This window comes from Echiichthys vipera (assembly GCF_963691815.1).
Source record: "Echiichthys vipera genome assembly, chromosome: 19".
Taxonomy (NCBI): Eukaryota; Metazoa; Chordata; class Actinopteri; order Perciformes; family Trachinidae; genus Echiichthys; species Echiichthys vipera.
Genome location: NC_139844.1, coordinates 6,141,588 through 6,161,616, shown reverse-complemented (window position 1 = coordinate 6,161,616; position 20,029 = coordinate 6,141,588). Strand labels below are relative to the sequence as shown.

The 20,029-nt window shown below is 45.9% G+C and overlaps 1 protein-coding gene across 2 annotated transcripts; it reads left to right on the top strand.

Moving 5' to 3' along the window:
• The first annotated feature begins 412 nt into the window (after window positions 1-412).
• Window positions 413-19,367, top strand: LOC310961889 (snake venom 5'-nucleotidase-like). Of its 2 annotated transcripts, XR_014593643.1 has the most exons (10): window positions 413-945; window positions 4,001-4,223; window positions 4,491-4,679; window positions 6,096-6,293; window positions 6,417-6,571; window positions 8,169-8,277; window positions 9,972-10,121; window positions 10,850-11,050; window positions 11,135-11,847; window positions 19,248-19,367. XR_014593643.1 is itself a non-coding variant. In XM_083934182.1 (9 exons), the coding sequence occupies exons 1-9, from the start codon at window positions 586-588 to the stop codon at window positions 11,305-11,307; spliced, it is 1,758 nt and encodes a 585-aa protein (XP_083790308.1). In that variant the 5' UTR covers window positions 413-585; the 3' UTR covers window positions 11,308-12,361. The 2 variants fall into 2 exon arrangements, 1 of the variants encoding a protein (XP_083790308.1); XM_083934182.1 differs by lacking the exon at window positions 19,248-19,367 and having other exon boundaries at window positions 11,135-12,361.
• The last annotated feature ends 662 nt before the right edge of the window (window positions 19,368-20,029 follow it).

The window sequence follows — 20,029 nt, the reverse complement described above, 5'->3', positions numbered from 1 at the left end:
GACGAGGCGGTCTAGACGACACGAAACGAGACAAGACAAGGTGAAACAATGTGAGACAAGATGAGACTAGGCACAAGACATGACACGATACAATATGGCAGGACACGGCGAGACAAGACAAGAAGAGACTAGACAAGACATGACACAAAAACATGAGAAATGAGACAAGACACACAAGCTTTATCGATCCCACAGCTGCAAATGATCATGTTACAGAAAGTGTCTGAAACAAGAAAGAGACACAAATAAAGCAGAATGAAACCAAATGGATCAAAGTGAATACAAAGAAACATAGCAGCAGCAGCAGTGAACAGGACGAACCGCACATGGATTTATTCTATAAACAAATGAAACAGGAGACATGAGAGGCGGATCAGAACAAACCCTCCTCTCTTCCCAGAAGGACTCAGTCTGCCCCATGGACAGTCAACGAGACTCTTTTCATTCACCCACATAATTAAGAAGCACCAGGAGCCGAGAGAAGGCAGAGACAGGAGAGAAGGCAGAGACCGGAGACAGGAGAGTCCGTGTTGAAGGAGAAAACCACCGCGTTCTTCCTCCGGTGTTTTTACGCGCAGCGGAGCGATGGGCGCGGCGCGCCCGGAGCGGAGCGCTCTGCCGCGGGTCTGCCTCCTCCTCCTGCTGGGCTTCTCCCTGTCAGGCTCCGCGGCGGCCTGGGACCTGGTTCTCCTCCACACCAACGACGTGCACGCCCGGGTAGAGGAGACCAGCAAGCACTCCGGGATCTGCGGTAGCAGCAGCCGTGCCAGCGGGTGTTTCGCCGGGGTGGCCCGGAGATCCACCGCGGTCACGAGGATCCGCAGCACCGAGAGCAACGTGCTGCTGCTGGACGCTGGAGACCAGTTCCAGGGGACCGTGTGGTTCAATTACTACAAGGGAGCCGAGGCTGCACACTTCATGAACAAACTGCGGTATGATGCCATGGTGAGCAACACACAGAGAAGAGTTATCATCTTCATTATTAAGTTATTAACACCTGCATACTTCCTCAGGAATGTCTCAGCCCAGTTTAAAGTGATGTTGTGCATCAGCAGATAGACAGACTTCATTCATTAGAAACTCTGTTAGTTATTGATTAGTGTTTTATTTTAGTCCCACCATCCAACTATAAAGCAAGGAATCCACCGTGTGTGTGTGTGTGTGTGTGTGTGTGTGTGTGTGTGTTCCCATATGTCCAGAACCATGTATCCGCTCTGCTCCACATGCAGCAGGTGTATTAGTGAGGACCCAGGGGGGTGCAGTGTCAAATTAGGTCCAATTTGTCCAGATGGTGGCGCTATAACGACAAACTTTTCAACATATTCTCATCTACAGGTTCGCAGGATACCTTACAAATAGTTCTGCACAAAAATCTGTTCGATATCTTAAGAAGCAGTGAAAAGACGACGGACCGGAAGCGACGGTCGCTTTTGGTGTCCGTTAGGTTTAGGCAACAAAAACCACTGTTGCGTGACCCGTTTTTGGCTACACATAGTGACAGTTAGGGTTATACATGAAAACCACTTGGTTAGGATCAGAAAAACAAGTTGCTGTTGGGTTTAGTGAATCCGGGACATGAACGGCTCCATGACACCTGTTAGTCCGGGTCAACGTCCTGTATTCTGGGACAATCCACCACATCAACCTGCCTCTTTAAGTAGAGATATGCTGTTAGGCCTCCTGCTTATGTGGAAAACGCACAAATGAAATATGTGGAAAATGCACAAATGACTGCTCTTGTAACATGAAAATAATACAGTGATAATGACTTAGCACTTTATAAGGACATTGTTAAAATGTGTATTATTTCCAATTATTCAAGTCCTTTTCTTAACGATGCCCTTCAGACTTATTTTAAGATTCACAAAAATATTTAACTTTGAATAATAATTTTTGTCTAATATACTTTCTCACACAAAGTAATATCTTGTTAACATCCTTTTGAATTCTGTTTGATTCCTCTGCAATTGCTGTCAGTGTCAGAAGAAGAAGTGTTGTGAAAAAGGTGTCTTTAAAGCCCCAAAGTTAAAACAGTGGATCAGGATTGGCTTCCAAACTAGTTGTGATGTCACAAATCACGCTCATAGGCCCCGCCCCTTAAAACTGGGTTTCCAGTGAGCTCAGAGAAACGTTTTCTTTTCTGTCGATGAAAGTGAAAACAGTCAGTGTCAGACGCCGCACAGTGAAGTTTCAACAGCCCAGTGTACGAACTGAAATCAACGAAAATCATACAAAATCATACAAAATCATACAAATCAACAAACGAAAAAACATATTTATGACTTTCAGTAAATCTGCAAACAGTCTGATAATTGTAACTATGAGTGAAACTATTAAACATAAGAAAATGGATATACTCAATTAACAGACTACACAATATAGTTAGTCATAACAATAGGAGAGGTTTGTTGGGGATAATTATTGTATATTCAATTCAATTCCATTTCAATTTGGCTTTATTGGCATGGAAAACAAGAGCAATTACATAAAATAATTTCATAAATGTACAAACACATTTGTCATTACAAATATTTACACATACAATTTAAACACCAGAAATATAAAGTAGTTTTCTGCCATGAACGTTCACAGAAATAGAGAATTGTGTAATTTGGCTCCTTATTTATGGGTCACACATGTTTAATGATGATGATCTACGGTGAACAGATGTTAGTAAAAGCATCAAAGATCAAATATAAAAGCAGGGAAGAAAGGCTGAACTGGATTTATTGATTCAGGCCTGGAAGCCTCCGTGGCATCCATTAAAACGAGCCTGACGTTTTAATGGATGGGCCTTTAAATCTCTGCTCCGTTTTAAATATAGACGCAGAACGAAGCCTGTTCTGTTCTGTTCTGCGGAGGACGAGGAGGGCCACGTGTGAGGAATGTGTGGGAGTTTGAAGCCTCCACTGTCAGATTTTGTCCACAGGTGGACGGATAGCTGCACTGACCACGGACTGTAAATAAAGATGGACAACGCGTCTCCATCATGGATGTGTAAAAGAGCCGGATACAGCGCGTTCACCATTACTGCCCCTTAAAATTCAGAGCATCAAACGCTTCCTTTCCTGCATTCAGGTGGATTTTTATGCAACAAATTATGGCAGAGAAGTTTTAATTTAACAGAGGAAAGCACGGGTGATAATACAAAATAAAACACAAAAAGAAATCATTAACAAGAAACCACAAAGGATTCCTGTTAGAAACCAGGAACTTTGTGAGTATCACGGTGCATTACTAACCCTCTATCTGGATTGGCAGGTGGCCGTGTTGCCCCGCCCTAAACTATCCCCCTCTATTTTAGGCATTCTACATCTTTTTGGGGTGGTTTGCATCTATTTTAGTAATTCTGCATCTTTTTTTGCTGTTTTTGCATCTATTTTTAGTCATTTTGCATCTTTTGTGCTGGTTTTGCATCTATTTTTAGTCATTTTGCATCTTTTGTGCTGGTTTTGCATCTATTTTTAGGAACTTTGCAACATTTGTGGTGGTTTTGCATCTAATTTAGGCATTTTGCATCTTTTTGTGCTGGTTTTGCATCTATTTTTAGTCATTTTGCATCTTTTTGTGCTGGTTTTGCATCTATTTTTAGTCATTTTGCATCTTTTTGTGGTGGTTTTGCATGTGTTTTTAGTAATTTTGCATCTTTTTGTGGTGGTTTTGCATCTGTTTTGAGTCATTTTACATCTTTTTAAAATAATTTTGTGTGTCTGTCTTATTTTTTTGTCTCTACGTGGTCATTTTGCGTCCCTTTAGTTATTTTTTATCTCTTTGTGGTAATTTCTGGTCATTTGGTGTATACTGCTCTTTGGGATAATTTTTTGTTCCTTTTTTTCAGCATCATTTTATGAGTCAGGGCCCCTGAGCTTATGGGCCCCTGGGCCTGTGCCCTGTAGGCCCCTTCAGTAATCCATCCATGAATATATGGAGAAATAGGGTCCAGGTTGATAATGAGTTATTCTCTGTTGTTTCTAAATGGGACTTTTCTTTGCGTTTTCAGGCTTTTGGAAACCACGAGTTCGACAACGGAGTGGAGGGACTCATGAAGCCGTTCATGGAGCAGATCAAGTGTCCGGTTCTCAGCACCAACATCAAAGCAGACGAGACTTTAGCCCGGACGTTCGGCAGCTCTTATTTACCTTATAAGATCCTCAGTGTTGGCGGCGAGAGGGTGGGCGTGGTGGGGTACACGTCACAGGAAACTCCTGCTCTGTCCAAATCTGGTGAGTGGCAGCAGTGGATAGTTTGAGTTTTTAGTATGTTTAAGAAAAGTCATTCTTTATATGGCACACGTAAACAACCGAGAGACGAGCTGTCAGACCTGAAACAGAAAAAACGCTGTACGTCAGAAGAGAGCTGCAAGAATATTAAAGTAACACGCTCTTTACTCAGTTAAAGGATCCAAAGTTTAGAGACTCAGTTGAATGTTCAAGGAGAATGATCATGTTTTAACACTGAAGAGGGCTAACATTTTCCGTGCTGCTCAACAGGACCACACGTGCGGTTTGAGGACGAGGTGAGCGCCCTGCAGCTGCAGGTGGACAAACTGCGGACACTCGGAGTGAATAAGATCATCGCTCTGGGTCACTCAGGCTTCACCGTGGATCAGCAGATCGCCAAGAAGGTCCGAGGAGTCGACGTGGTCATCGGTGGACACAGCAACACTTTCCTCTTTACAGGTTGGACCCGTGGAGGGGAACACAGCTGCAGATGTTTGGTTTCTGTCTGTCACACTGTTGTGTCTTGGTATTACAGATCAGGTCTCCACACATCCATCCACACATGTATCTTTTTGTGGTGGTTTTTGTATCTAATTTTATTCAATTTTAGTCGTTTTGCATCTTTTTGCGCTGGTTTTGCATTTTTTTTAGTCAGTTTGTATCTTTTTGTGCTGGTTTTGCATTTCTTTTAGTCATTTTGCATCTATTTTTAGTCAGTTTGCATCTTTTTGTGCTGGTTTTGCATCTATTTTTAGTCAGTTTGCATCTTTTTGTGGTGGTTTTGCATCTATTTTTAGACATTTTGCACCTTTTTGTGGTGGTTTTGCATCTATTTTTAGACATTTTACATCTTTTTGTGGTGGTATTGAATCTATCTTTAGTCATTTTGCATCTCTTGTCAGTATTAGTACTATTATATTATATTTTATAAACAGCAGTGGATCAACAAATGTGTCTCGTTTTTTTTAATGAGCGTTAAAGCCGGCGGGGCTGTAGACTCCCAGTTTTGTTAGTTAGCTCGTGTTTTCTCACTGAGCAGAAGTCGTCTGTTAGTTAAAGATCATGCAGCGTTAGTTATTGTTTGGTTCCACTCTCCTGCAGCATCTGACACTGTGAGTGGTGTTTTCATACTCGTGGTTAGCTCAGGGGTAAACATGTTGTCGACACGAGCGTGGTCTCCATAAATAACTCTGTAGCGGTTCATATAAATAGCAGTTAAATGCTCACTGTTGTTGGTTTGGACATCAGCACAAAGAAACTCCAGGAAAGATGTTTCCCTGCAGTGTGAGTCACTGTTTGGACTTGAAGCTGGCAGCGATGCATTCAAGGTCTCCAGTGAAGTGTAGCTTTGTGCCAGAAACGTTTCGAAATCAATTAGGCAATCTACTACAGAAAATGAATCTGCACCTGGTTTTATAATTTGTTAATCAAGTCCATCTTCAAACAAAGATAGAATAGAAATGAAATACTTTATTGATCCCAAGCTGGGAAATTGCAGTTGCAGGTGAGGAACCTTTTGATGGTTCCAGCCTCTTACAAGTTCCTGATTGTCTTACATTATAATAAACTGAATTGTGCTACGTTCCACTGTTGTAGATTACTACTCCGTCTGTTTTGGCCGACAGGTCTTTTTTTTTGTAAAAGAGATTATTTGCTGGTTATATCAATTGTAAGTCAGGTGAGTCCTTTAGTTGTAGTGTAAACCCCTGATTCTGGACTCATGAACTTGGCTTTTCTCAGGTATCTCAGATATTTGTGAGTGCAGATTTTCAGTTTAGATTTAAAAAAAAAGATCTATAGTGAGCATACTTAGCCTCAGCCAGAGTATTGTTCAAGCATTTTACCTCATCTTTCTTTGTCTCCACACTTTTCAAGGACCCCCTCCTTCATCTGAAGTTCCTGCAGGTCTTTATCCGTTCATTGTGAAATCGGATGACGGGCGGCAGGTTCCTGTCGTTCAGGCCTACGCCTTTGGAAAATATCTGGGTTATCTGAAGGTGACCTTTGACGATGCCGGGAACGTCCTGAAGTCCACAGGAAACCCCATCCTGCTGGACAGCAGCGTCCCACAGGGTAAATACAACATAGCATTCAGTTTCTGCTCTCTTTCTGCTGTGGGGAGCAATAAGCCCTGTTCAGTCATGAAACATGAAACGCTGCTGGCTTCTTCTGTCTCTTAAATGAATGGTTGTCCAGATCCAGAAGTTCTTGCAGAAGTGGAGGAATGGAAAAAGAATCTGGCCAACTACTCGGCTCAGGTGGTGGGAAGGACTCTGGTATTCCTGAACGGGACCACCGAGGAGTGTCGATTTCGGGAGTGCAACCTAGGAAACCTGATCTGTGACGCCATGGTAAATATCTAAAGATGAAGTATTCAGGAGATGGCCAAATAAAAAAACAACAACACCCGGAGGATCCCTTCTGGTGCAGTTTGACCTGTCAAGGCTCTGATCTCACAAGCAGTCTGTTTGTGAACTGTTTATATTTACATTACAATCCGTTCGCCCATTGGTGATAAAAAATTATTAATAGATGCTCAAAGTTACACACTTAAAAGCGTAATTGCAGTGTGAAATCATCCCAGGGTCTTTTTCAGCAAATTCGCTCATCCAATAAGCCATGGAGACCATTATTTTCGTGTATGAACGTATAACGGAAAAATCCTGGCGGTTGAGTCTGTATTACAGAGAGGGTGTGACAGACTCTCCTAGGGATGCATTGTATAGTTTAATGACCACATGCAGGAAAGATTTCCTGTGGCGCTCTGTGGTGCATCTGGGTGCGAGGAGTCTTCTGCTGAAGGTGCTCCTCTGCTGGGCCAGTGTGTCGCAGAGAGGCTGGGAGACATTGTCCAGGATAGACCGGAGCCTGGACAGCATCCTCCTCTCTGCCACGGTTGTCAGGGTGTCCAGCTCCTCCCCCACGACATCACCGGCCCTCCTGATCAGTTTGTTCAGTCTGTTGGTGTCTGTTACCTTCAGCCCACTGTCCCAGCATGTGACAGAGAAGAAGATCGCACTGGCCACAACAGACTCATAAAACCTCCTCAGCATCGTCTAGCAGATGTTAAAGGACCTCAGCCTTCTCAGGAAGAAGAGTCGACTGTGGCCCTTTTTGTAGACAGCCTCTGCGTTTCTAGTCCAGTTCAACTAATTGTTAGAGTAAACCCCCAGGTACTTATACTCCTCTACCGGGACCCCCTGGATGGAGACAGGGGTGTTTTCACACTCCTCAGATCCACTACGAGCTCCTTTTTTTTGGTCACGTTGAGCTGCAAATGATTCAGCTCACTCCTCCACTCCTAGAGTCCTTACACATTAACCCAAGCACCAACAATATAGTTAGTGTTTATTAAAAGTGTTTTAAAGACTTACCTACTGGCCCCTGTACCAGCTCTTCTCATAGTAAAGTCCATTCAAGTGGATTACCAAAGTCAATCCAAAAGGAAGGAGCCCATTGGCGCTTTGTTTTCTGTGTAAGGACTCTTCTTATGCTACTGCAGAGGTTTGCTGTTCTTTTGAGCAGTATTTGTGGATAAAAAATGCTGTTTTGGATGTGTTCAGTGCACCGCCCCGAGCTAATCAGTGTTAGCCACGTCCGACTGTTAGCCACTCTACTGGATTGCTCTGTTAAACGTTCATACACAAAAAAACTGTCTCGACGGCGTATTTGATGACCGAATTTGCCGAAAAAGACCCTGGGATTATTTTACACCGGAACGGTTTAAAGAACCTGTAAAACAGAGCTATGTTGTGTTTTAGGAGTTCCTCATTAAAAAGTGAGTGAAATGTAGCAGCCACACAGCAAAAGAAGAACATGTCACGCTCAAATGTTTAACCTAACTCTGGTCCAATACATCAAACTGGAACATTGATGTTTAATGGTTTGTTATAGTTCCTTCAAAAAAGAAGAAATAAAATCCACACTGCTGCTCTCTCTGTTATCCAGCTCGACAACAACATCAGGTTCTCAGACGGTCTCCAGTGGAATCACGTCAGCGCTGCCATCTACAACGGAGGAGGCGTCCGCACATCTATTGACGAACGTGCCAGGAACGGTATGTCACCCATTTCCATGGAGGTAAAAACAAACTAATAGAGGTACATAACAGAAGGTTCCAAGAAAAACACCCAACGGTTTTGACTGGAGAAACAGCATTTTTTTCTCTTCTACTATTTGCCAAAGAGCTGACTCTAAAATCTGCCTGTTGGTTCATAAAGCACTGAATGGTTTATTTGTGATCCGCTGCTCTGTTATGAGGCGTCCAGAACCTCTCAGGTCATCTGGTCCATGTCTGCTTCCTGTCCCCAGAGTCCAATCTAAACTTGGAGAAGCACAAATCAGTTTTTACTGAATCCAGGAACTCATGTCTTGGCTCTCAGGTACGTCTGGGCCCTCTCCCGCTGGCCAGGCGCTGTGTGGACCAGTCACAACTGCGTTATCTCGTATGGGTCAGGTTTAAGATGAGGACTGACAGAGGAGCGCCATGCTAGAACGTAATAACCGAACATAACCTGCATTCTCCGTCCAGGCTCACGAAACTCACATCGCTGATTAAATATGAATCAAGATTCTGTGTCTGTATTGTTACTCTCTTCAGATGTTTATTTCAGTTTCCGTTTAGTTGTAATTTGAGAGCGTTTATGACTCTGCGCTGGAGACAGCTGTGGCTGGAGACATTATGTTTTCAAGTGGCCTCTCCGTTTGTCTGATTCGTGTGAAATCTGCAGAATTCTTGGAGGGATTTTCTTCAAATTTGGCACAAACATCCACTTGGACTCAAGGGTGAACGGATTCGATTTTGGAAGTCTAAGGGCACTGTGACATCATGATGTTTCATAACTCAAGAACAGAAGAGGGGACATTTGGTCGGATACAGAATTAGTGACACTAATCTTGCCAAAAAATAGACTTTTATTAAAGTGAAAGTCCGGTGAAAATGGTCTATTCCAGCATAGAAATTCCATCAAATAAGCCACGGACAGTTTTTTCGTAGATCAACCATGTATGTGCAGAGAATGCCCAGAGAGATGCTAACAGCCCAAAACCCAAAGGGCTAACTCTGATTAGCTCAAAACAGCATTTTTTAACCACTAATACTTCTCAGAATAACAGCAAACCTCTGCAGTGGCATTATAAGAGTCCCTACACATAAAACAAAGCACCGAAAACGTAGTTAGAGAACCCAGAGTTCATTTAAAACTTTCCTCCTTGAACTGAACTCCAGTGCATTCACTAATCCACTTGTACGGACGACCTGTCAACATGGACCTACTGGTAAGGCCCAGACTTGTAAAACAGTCTTTTTTTAATAAAGTCTGGGTTAACTAACTACGTTGTTGGTGTTTTGTTTTATGTGTAAGGACTCCTCTCATTCTACTGCAGAGGTTTGCTGTTATTCTGAGAAGTATTAGTGGTTAAAAAATGCTGTTTTGGATGTGTTCACTGCACCGCCCAGAGCTAATCAGTGTTAGCTCTTTGGGGCTGGTAGCGTCTTTCTGAACATTGTCTGTACATGGTTCATCAACCAAAAAAACTGTCTCCATGGCTTATTTGATGTATTTTCATGCTGTAAAAAGACCATGGGGTCCATTTTCACCAGACTTACACTTTAAATTCCTTCAACTTGACCGGTAATTCTATTTTTTTGGCTGAAAAAAGGACCAAGCACCGCCTCAACTTTTCACATTTCTTTTCCTTTAAGTCATAAAACGTTTTGTCCAAAGACCGTTATAAAACTGTTGTCTGCAGGTTCGATCACCATGGAGGATCTGATCTCCGTCTTACCTTTCGGAGGAACCTTCGACCTGGTGGAGCTGAGGGGCTCCACGCTGTTTAAAGCATTCGAACACTCAGTGAGACGATACGGACAGAGCACCGGAGAGTTCCTCCAAGTGTCAGGTATCTGTCTTTTTTTGGTCCCACGTTGTTTCTATTTGTAAATACAGTACATATACCGTATAGATGATCTTTAGGATGTTTGGACACTTAGGTCTATTAGGAGCAGAAGACGACACACTTTTTGTACTGATTACATTTCTTCACAGTTAAAGGACGATGTAAAAAAAAACAAAGATCAAACATGGTCATTTAGTACGTCAGCATTTTGTATTTCAGAGGCTGAAGCAGGTTCAGTTTTATGCTCCAAAGTTCGGCTAGATTTTAGTGAGAAATCTTCGCCTGATCTAAAATGAACTATAGTAATATCTGTGCGTCCTGGGGTCTATAAACAGTGTTGAAGGTCATAACCTGGGTCTGACTGTAAACAGAAGACTCTTGTGGACTCAATGAGCCCAGTTGTCTTCATGTGTGATGATGTCTGTCCTCTTAGGAGACATTTCATTGTCTAAAAGTATCTGTTGTGACCTCTAGGATAATCACAGCCTCATGAAACTTTACAAACACAAACTAGAGGCAGAGGGTGTTCAGAGGATGGATGGCTTTCACCAGGAGATTCACAATAAGAGCCTTTCTGACCACACAACACAACACAAGTGACAAAACATACAAGCACCCACAAATGCAGGAATCTTCTTGATTCTCACATATTCCAGTTGGTATCACAAAGGTTTGATCCTCAGCAGTGCATCGACGGATGAGTCTGACGATGTTTCCGTGTCCTCCAACAGGATTTCGCGTAGAGTTTGACTTGTCTCAGGCCGCGGGACATCGCGTCAAGAGCCTCAGCATCCTCTGCACAAAGTGTCGAGTTCCTCAGTACGAACCCGTACAGAAGGAGAGGGTTTACACAGTGGTGCTGTCGTCCTACACGACCAACGGTGGAGATGGATTCACCATGATCCCAGACGAGATGCTCAAACACAACAGCGGTGAGACATCTTTGTTTGTTTCGTTGTTTTGTTTCATGAACTCGTGACGGAACCATTTATTTGAACCTTTTACTTTCATTCCAGGGGATTTGGACATTTCAGTGTTGTCCAGCTACATCATGCAAAAAAAGAATGTTTATCCGGCTGTCGAAGGACGCATCAAGATCTACAACTCAGCTTCTGGACAAACCGCTCCACTGGTTCTACTGGTCCCACTGGGGCTACTGTGGACTGTGTGTGGAAACATGTTGGGCTGACTTGGGCTGAGAAACAAAGGTTTTTAATCAAACTGGAGGTGAACTTGAATAACTAACAGAACTGATGGATGTTGTTCTCATCGGACAGAAAATCTCACCTGGCTAAAAATTACTATTTGATTTTTCATTCCTATTTTACAATTATTTTAAAAGCAAAGGTAAAGACACCACAGCCAAGGTGGCTCATGCGCTGCAGTTCCTGTAATGACCACTAGGTAACAGCCTCAAGAAAACAGACTGTTTTGAGTCGAGCGGGAAATTTTCACATTATTGTCCCGAAACATGAGATAAAAACACTTTTTACAGAAAAAGTTACCGTCTCCGGCTCTGCACTACTTGATCTATTTAATTATTTTTTTTTTTTAATAACTGCCCAGGTGTTGGTGGTAGAAGCAATTCCAAACAACAAAAAGATCCAGAACACCGGGTACATCTGTGTTTTTCTAATTGGCAGTTTTAGCAGGATGAGATAAATGGTGCAAGCTGGTCGAGTAACCAACACACGTTGGTGTTTTTGAAATTGTACCCACTAAAATAAAGGTGTTCTGAAGGCTGCATGACAGAGCAGGCGATTTAGCCAGATCCAGCCACTAGGGGCGCTAACGCACTCTATTGGGCAGAGTGCCGCTGCTTAACAGAGAAGAAGAGATTGACGGCAGTGAGACCAGTGTATGGCTGGCAGAAGTTGTGTCCGCTACTTTTTATCGGTCAACTTGCCGTTCGTGGTTCAGTGTGCGTCCAGAGAAACGTGAGTTATATTGTTTATTTACTGGATGCATTTCATTGCTGTATACTTTATTCGTTTCATATGCCTGTTAGCTGAAGTTATACTTTGTGCTACAATGTGTATTCTAGCAGTGTCAGCTAATGCTTCTGGTGGTTTAAATGGTAATTTATGTTACATTCATGGCACTGAGCGTTCTCTCAGTTAATATGTGATATTATGTATATTCCTTTGGTAGGTGATGTATATATGTTTCATGCTAATAATAATTAGATTATTATTTGGGATTGTGTGCTATGATCAATCATATTGTGACCTGTTTTATTGATGGCTATTATTGTTCTTGGTTTATTCCAGAACCACACACACACAAACACACCACAACTGTGTACACTGCTAATATTGGATTAAAGCACCATAAAAGGACTGTCTCCTGCCTCCTCATTCACCTAAGTCTTGGGGGAACTTTATAGAGTGCGTTCTAACCGATGCACACTTTGCGATTACAAATCAGAGTAGCCAGTCTGCATTCTGTAAGACTTCATCACATATGGTCCTTCGAGCCGGATAAGGTAATTACGAAGTGAAAATGGCTCATGTTCCCCCAAGTGAAGATGTACGTCCACGCCGACGAGTGCGTCAGCCAAGATGGATGGAGGATTATGAAGGGTACACCCTCCCACAGGCCGTGAGCTACCCACCATGCACCTTTGCTGCGAGAGAGGAGACTGACTGGAGCAGAACTAGAGAGGGATTTGCCGAGACGACACCCCTCACCCAGCGCCCGCCACAGCATACTCAATATCCTGTTGAGTTCATAGAGACATCTGCCAGTCACTTTGGAGCTGCAGCACCTGTGTATGTGAGTACGCCACAGCCATATCAGCGTTCGCCTGTAATGACAGATGTGTTGCAGCAAATACAAGAGGATAATAGGAGGTTGCAGCTGATGATAAGTGACATGAGACGTCAGATGGACAGGAGTGGTGCAGCACCTCCCAGCTTACAGCTGCATCACCCACACGAGAGTCACCACCCTGCCAGAGTAGCGGGCACCAGGCTCCCACCATCACAACCCCCCATGCTGCAACCACCACTTGGAACACGTCACCCACAGACAGGAGATCATGACAGCTGGTCAATACCATCACCCTCCCCACAGGCTGCACCGCTGCCTCCTCCAAGGGAGTTGCAGCGACCACCCGCAGTACAAGACAGGTACATAGCAGTCAACGATTGGCCGCCGCCTCCCCCACCAGTAGCCTTCCCCGATGATTACGAGCCACCCGGAGTCCAGCCTATACCTGTAGAACAACCTGCTGATATTGTGGAGAATCTCAGAGGACGTCTACAGCAGCTAGAAGCACGCCTGTCACCGGCCCCATCCATGCTATCAGAACCACAATATGATACCGTGCTACCATCGGTTGCTACACCCCACCCCCCACAACGGCTAACCTCATCAGTGCAGCGGCCCTATAGCAGCGAGAGGACATACAGGGGCCCAGCACCATCAATCCCTAAGTTCACGCGGGGTGACCCCAGAGAGTTCTCCAGACTGAAGCTTGCACTTGACAATATTCTTCCTACCGACGCGACAGAGATGTTCAAGTACCAAGTGCTCTGTGACCACCTCAAGTTTGAAGAGGCTCTCCTGATAGCTGACTCCTATAGCAACTCCTTATTCCCCTACTCCGACACTATGGCTTCTTTGACCAAACACTATGGTCAGCCTCACCAGCTGTCCCTACAGCGCATTGCAGAGCTCATGGAGGAGCCTGCTATCCGAGCTGGCGACACTGCAGCATTCAGGAGGTTTGCTCTGAGGGTCCGAGCTCTAGTCGGGATGTTGGAGCAACTGGGTGAAGATGGGCGCATAGAGCTAAAGTGTGGGTCTCATGTGGCCAGATTAATGAGGAAGCTTCCCCAGGATCTCCGTGCCACCTTCCGACGTTATATTCATTCCTGGAAGGCCGGAACCCCGTCTTTGATGGACTTCGCAGAGTGGCTCGACTACGAGTTGGAGATCCAGGAGGACGGAGACCGGTTCGACAAGATAGAGGATGTCCAGAGAGGGAGAAGCGGGTGGAGGAAGGAATGTGACAAGGACAAGAGAGCCACTAAGAAAACTATGAACGTGCTGCATGGTACCACCCTTGACGCAATTCCTCAAGCAGGTCAAGCTGAAGTTTCAGATTACCAAGAGGCTCCGGATAAGCCCAAAGCCTACTGCCCCTACTGCAGCAATACGCAGCACTTCCTGGACCAGTGCTTGAACTTCAAGCAACTAACAAAGGAGCAGAAGACGACGTGGGTGAAATCCAACAATCGCTGTTGGCGTTGTGGAAGGCACCATCAGGCCGCCCAGTGCCGGTTGAGAGTCCTATGCAAGACATGCCAGGGGAAGCACCTTGAAGCCTTGCATGAAGTGAACCTCCGGCCAGGCAGGAATGAGCGTGCCGCTGGAAATGGCACTGGTGTAGAGGTGAAGTCAGCCACAGATGTTTTGTACCTGGATAGGCGTGCCGGCTGCAATCAGGTCCTCTTGAAGGTCAGTAAGGTGCTCCTGCGTAATGGCAATCACACTTTGGAGACATATGCCATATTAGATGACGGCTCTGAAAGAACGATCCTTCTACAAGAGGCCGTTCAGAAGCTGCAGCTTCAGGGAACTCCAGAGAGCCTCACCCTGAGAACAGTTCGGCAGGACGCAAGAACACTACATGGTTCATCTGTGATGTTCAAAATCTCTCCAGCTAGTCAGCCAACAAAGACATTCACGATTGAGAGAGCCTTCAGTGCAGGCGGACTAGGTCTTGCGGAACACTCTTACCCAGTGAAGGGACTTCAGCGCAAATACAAGCACCTTAAGACACTCCCCCTACAGCAGTTCACAGACATCCACCCACTTCTTTTGATAGGCTCTGACTGTCCGCACCTGGTGACGCCGATTGAACCTGTACGTCTAGGCCCACCTGGGGGCCCAGCTGCGGTGAAGACCAGACTTGGCTGGACACTGCAAGGGCCAGTCCAGTCTCTTCAACAGTGTAACCGCCCACAACAGTGTCTGTTCATGTCCACCACCTCCCCTGCAACTGAACTCTTTAATCAGGTTGAGAAGCTCTGGCAATTGGACATCCTGCCGTACAGGAATGAGAAGCTGGTGACTCGGTCACGAAGAGACCAAGAGGCCATAAACCTCCTAGAGGCAAAGACTAGGAGAGTGGAAGTGGATGGAGTCCTCAGATATGCCACCCCACTGTTACGGGTGAGTAATATGCCTATACTCACAGCACAGCCTGAAGCGGTACTTCCCAGCCTACGCAGCACAGAGAAGCGTCTCGGCAGAGACCCGGTGAAGGCAGAAGCATATCAGGCAGAAATCACAAAGCTGAAGACTGCAGGTTATGCTTCCAAAATTAGTCAGGAGCAGGTGAAGACTTCCATGGAGTCATGGTTTATTCCACATCACCTGGTGACCCACAACAATAAAAACCGGATTGTGTTCAACTGTTCCTACACTTATAGGGATAAGAACCTCAACGAACTACTGTTGTCTGGCCCAAACCTTGGTGCATCTCTCCTGGGTGTCCTGCTGCGGTTTAGGAAACACTCCATTGCTGTTAGCTGTGACATAAAGGGAATGTTCCACCAAGTGAGGTTGCTGCCTGAAGACCGTCCTCTGCTGCGCTTTCTCTGGCGTGATCAACAGAGGGATTCTCAACCTGGCATATATGAGTGGCAGGTCCTTCCCTTTGGGACAACTTGTTCCCCATGCTGTGCTATATATGCACTACAGAGACATGTACATGATCACAGCCACCCAGGGGATGCAGCGCGTGAGTCCATTGAGAGCCACTTCTATGTAGACAACTGGCTGCAGAGCTTCCCTACCCCAGATATGGCTCGAGACGTCACAGACAAGCTGAGAATACTGTTGCTGGAGGGAGGCTTTGAGCTGCGACAATGGGCCAGCAGTACGCCAGATGTCATCGGCCACCTGCCCAAGGAGATCAGGTCAGATAGTAGTGAACAGCTGCTTAACCACACAGACATGGATCCTCAAGAACCTGCCCTGGGGCTGCGTTGGTTATGCCATTCAGACACACTGCAGTATAAGTCGCGGCTGCTGGATCACTCCCCTGCCACCATGAGGAACATCTACAAAGTATTGGCCAGCCAGTACGACCCCATAGGGTTCCTCACACCCTACACTACTAGGGCCAAAGTGCTTGTTCAGCAGCTATGGGACAAGAAGCGGGAGTGGGATGACCCTTTGCTGCCCGGTGAGTTGCTTACAGCGTGGCAAGACTGGGAGAATGAGTTACCATACCTGGACAGCATCAGACTGCCTCGCTGCTATGTCAGTCCAGCCATGGACCAGGCAACCAATAAGCAAGAGGTCCATATCTTCTGTGATGCATCTCAACGAGCGTACGGCAGTGTGGGATATCTACGCACAGAAGACACAGAGGGGCATGTAGAGGTGGCTTTCCTGACAGCCCGGTCCAGAGTGGCCCCCAAACGTCAGCTCTCCGTGCCACGGTTGGAGCTGTGCGCTGCACTGACGGGCGCACAGCTTGCAAACGTGCTAACCCGAGAGCTTACATTGGAGCTATCCAGAGTGGTTATGTGGACAGACTCTACAACTGTTCTTGCTTGGATACAGTCAGACTCGTGCCGCTTTAAGGTGTTTGCAGGTACCCGTATAGCCGAAATTCAAGAGCTGACTGATAGCCAGGCCTGGCGTTACGTGGAGACGTCAGATAACCCAGCGGACGACCTCACCCGGGGGAAATCACTGCAGGATCTCTCAGGTGAGAATCGTTGGAGTCTTGGACCCCCGTTCCTGCGGCTGCCACCTGAAAGGTGGCCAGTGCACCCAGTGCCAATTAATGAAGACATTGCTGAAGAGCTTCAAAGGCCCACAACCTGCTTGGTTAGCGCCGTAACTGGCACTCACCATCCCTTACCTGATGCTCAGCAGTTCAGCACCTTCAGTGAATTGGTGAAGGCGACTGCGGGATATCTTCATGGGGCGGCGGCCGATGTTAAAGGGACTCTCACAGCAGAGGAGTTCAAGGAGGCGGAACTCAGCATCCTGCAGTCTGCTCAAAGAGACAGCTTCCCTGAAGAAGTCCAGTGTCTGTCAGCTGGGAAACAAGTCCCTTCCTCCAGCTGTTTAATTACACTGGCTCCAGAATATGATGTATCGCTCCAGCTGATACGAGTAGGAGGTCGACTGCGGCGTTGCCAGGATTTGGATAACGATGTGATCCATCCGGTAGTCCTTGACCCGAGACATGCTGTGACCAAGCTACTCATCCGACAGGTCGACCATGACCTGAAACACCCTGGTGCAGAGCGACTCTTTGCTGAGCTGAGGAGGAAGTTCTGGATACTTCGAGGCCGTGAAGCCATAAGGAGAGAGCAGCGCTTATGCCCTGAGTGTCAGAGATGGAGAGCCCAACCTGTAAACCCCAAGATGGCAGACTTACCCCCTGCACGGCTCAGGCTACATCAACCAGCCTTCTACTCTACGGGGATTGATTGCTTTGGTCCGATGCAGGTTAAAGTCGGCCGACGGAGTGAGAAACGCTGGGGTTTGCTCTTTAAATGCCTCACAACAAGAGCAGTCCATATTGAGGTGCTGTCCAACATCAACACGGACTCCTTCCTGATGGCCTTGAGAAGGTTCATACCACGTCGTGGGAGACCAGCAGAGCTGCTCTCGGACCAGGGCACCAATTTCAAAGGTGGAGATAGGGAATTACAAGAAGCTTTCCAAACCCTCCATCCTTCTCTCCAAACCCAGCTGGCAGAGTACCAGATAAAGTTTCGCTTCAACCCACCTAGCGCCCCCCACTTTGGTGGCTCCTGGGAGCGGGAAATCAGGTCTATTAAGGCTGCCCTCACGGCTACTCTGGGCTCACAAGTTGTCAGTATAGAAGTGCTGACCACTGTCCTGATTGAGATTGAGGGCATCCTTAATTCGAAGCCCCTTGGCTATGTATCATCCGATGTAGCAGACCCGGACCCAGTCACCCCTAACCTGCTGTTGATGGGGCGGCCAGACCCTTCTCTACCTCAGGCAGTGTATCACGACTCAGAGCTGCTCAGCCGGCGTCAATGGAGGGCCTGTCAGGTGCTGTCGGATCGCTTCTGGGTGCGGTTCCTGCGCCACTACCTGCCAACATTGCAGACACGGTCCAAGTGGCAGTCAGACACATCTCCTCTTCAGCTGGACACTGTCGTGATGATCGTCGATCCTCAACTGCCTAGAGCATCATGGCCTGTTGGGAAAATCGAGAAGGTGTTCCCTGGGGCCGATGGTCTGATACGCTCGGCAGAGGTTAAAGTCCAGGACCGGACCTACGTCCGACCTGTAAGCCGTCTTATCAGACTCCCTACTGTACCAGAAGAGGATGCACAGTGATTGACTGAATACTGCAAATTAGCTGGAGCTAATTTGGGGGCGGCTGTTCTGAAGGCTGCATGACAGAGCAGGCGATTTAGCCAGATCCAGCCACTAGGGGCGCTAACGCACTCTATTGGGCAGAGTGCCGCTGCTTAACAGAGAAGAAGAGATTGACGGCAGTGAGACCAGTGTATGGCTGGCAGAAGTTGTGTCCGCTACTTTTTATCGGTCAACTTGCCGTTCGTGGTTCAGTGTGCGTCCAGAGAAACGTGAGTTATATTGTTTATTTACTGGATGCATTTCATTGCTGTATACTTTATTCGTTTCATATGCCTGTTAGCTGAAGTTATACTTTGTGCTACAATGTGTATTCTAGCAGTGTCAGCTAATGCTTCTGGTGGTTTAAATGGTAATTTATGTTACATTCATGGCACTGAGCGTTCTCTCAGTTAATATGTGATATTATGTATATTCCTTTGGTAGGTGATGTATATATGTTTCATGCTAATAATAATTAGATTATTATTTGGGATTGTGTGCTATGATCAATCATATTGTGACCTGTTTTATTGATGGCTATTATTGTTCTTGGTTTATTCCAGAACCACACACACACAAACACACCACAACTGTGTACACTGCTAATATTGGATTAAAGCACCATAAAAGGACTGTCTCCTGCCTCCTCATTCACCTAAGTCTTGGGGGAACTTTATAGAGTGCGTTCTAACCGATGCACACTTTGCGATTACAAATCAGAGTAGCCAGTCTGCATTCTGTAAGACTTCATCACAAAAGGGTTTATAGTTTTTTCAACCCACTTGCCTGCACTTTTTTCTTTTTGATCCGTAAGCTTTCGCAAGAGCACCCATGGTTTAAGTGACACCAGCAGCGCTCCTGTGATCCTCTTGTTTCTGGTTGAGCCTTTTGTTCTCAATATTCTACGACGTTCAGTCTCAAAATACTTTGACTTTAAGTCTAAAATTACTACGACGTTCAGTCTCAAAATACTTTGACTTTCGGTCTTGTAATGTCTCTATAATTTCACTGTAGGCATCCATCAAAAATCACACTGTGAGTGGAAGTATATGGCAGCTCATCTTCTCATTGCGACTGAAGCTCAAACAGAAGCGGCGCTCAGCAGATTCTCTTCTGTCAGTAACATGCCGTTGTTTTTTAAGAGGAGTCCCTCAGAGTTGAGAGAACAAGGCCTCCTCTATGTGAAGGATCTCCCATGCAATGCTCGCTGCCTGTTAATGTTGGGGAACTCCTTATTAGTCAGTTCACTGAGTGCCAACACAGCTGGCAACAGCCTGCAACCGATGTGACCTGCCAAACACTGGACAACAACCACATTAGGGCCCAATGGAAACTGTTCTCCATCTGCTTTCATTTAGTCCTGGGAGGAGATGAGGACAGAGAGCTGGCAGAGAATCAGACTGGGTCAGGAATGCATGTACGTCTATGGAAGCTGGAGGTCCATCCACTATTCAAATCATCAGTTCTCTAAATTACCAAGACATTTTCATGCGTTATAATACAGGAAAAGTAAAGTTGGAAATTTGAACATAGGGGTCCAT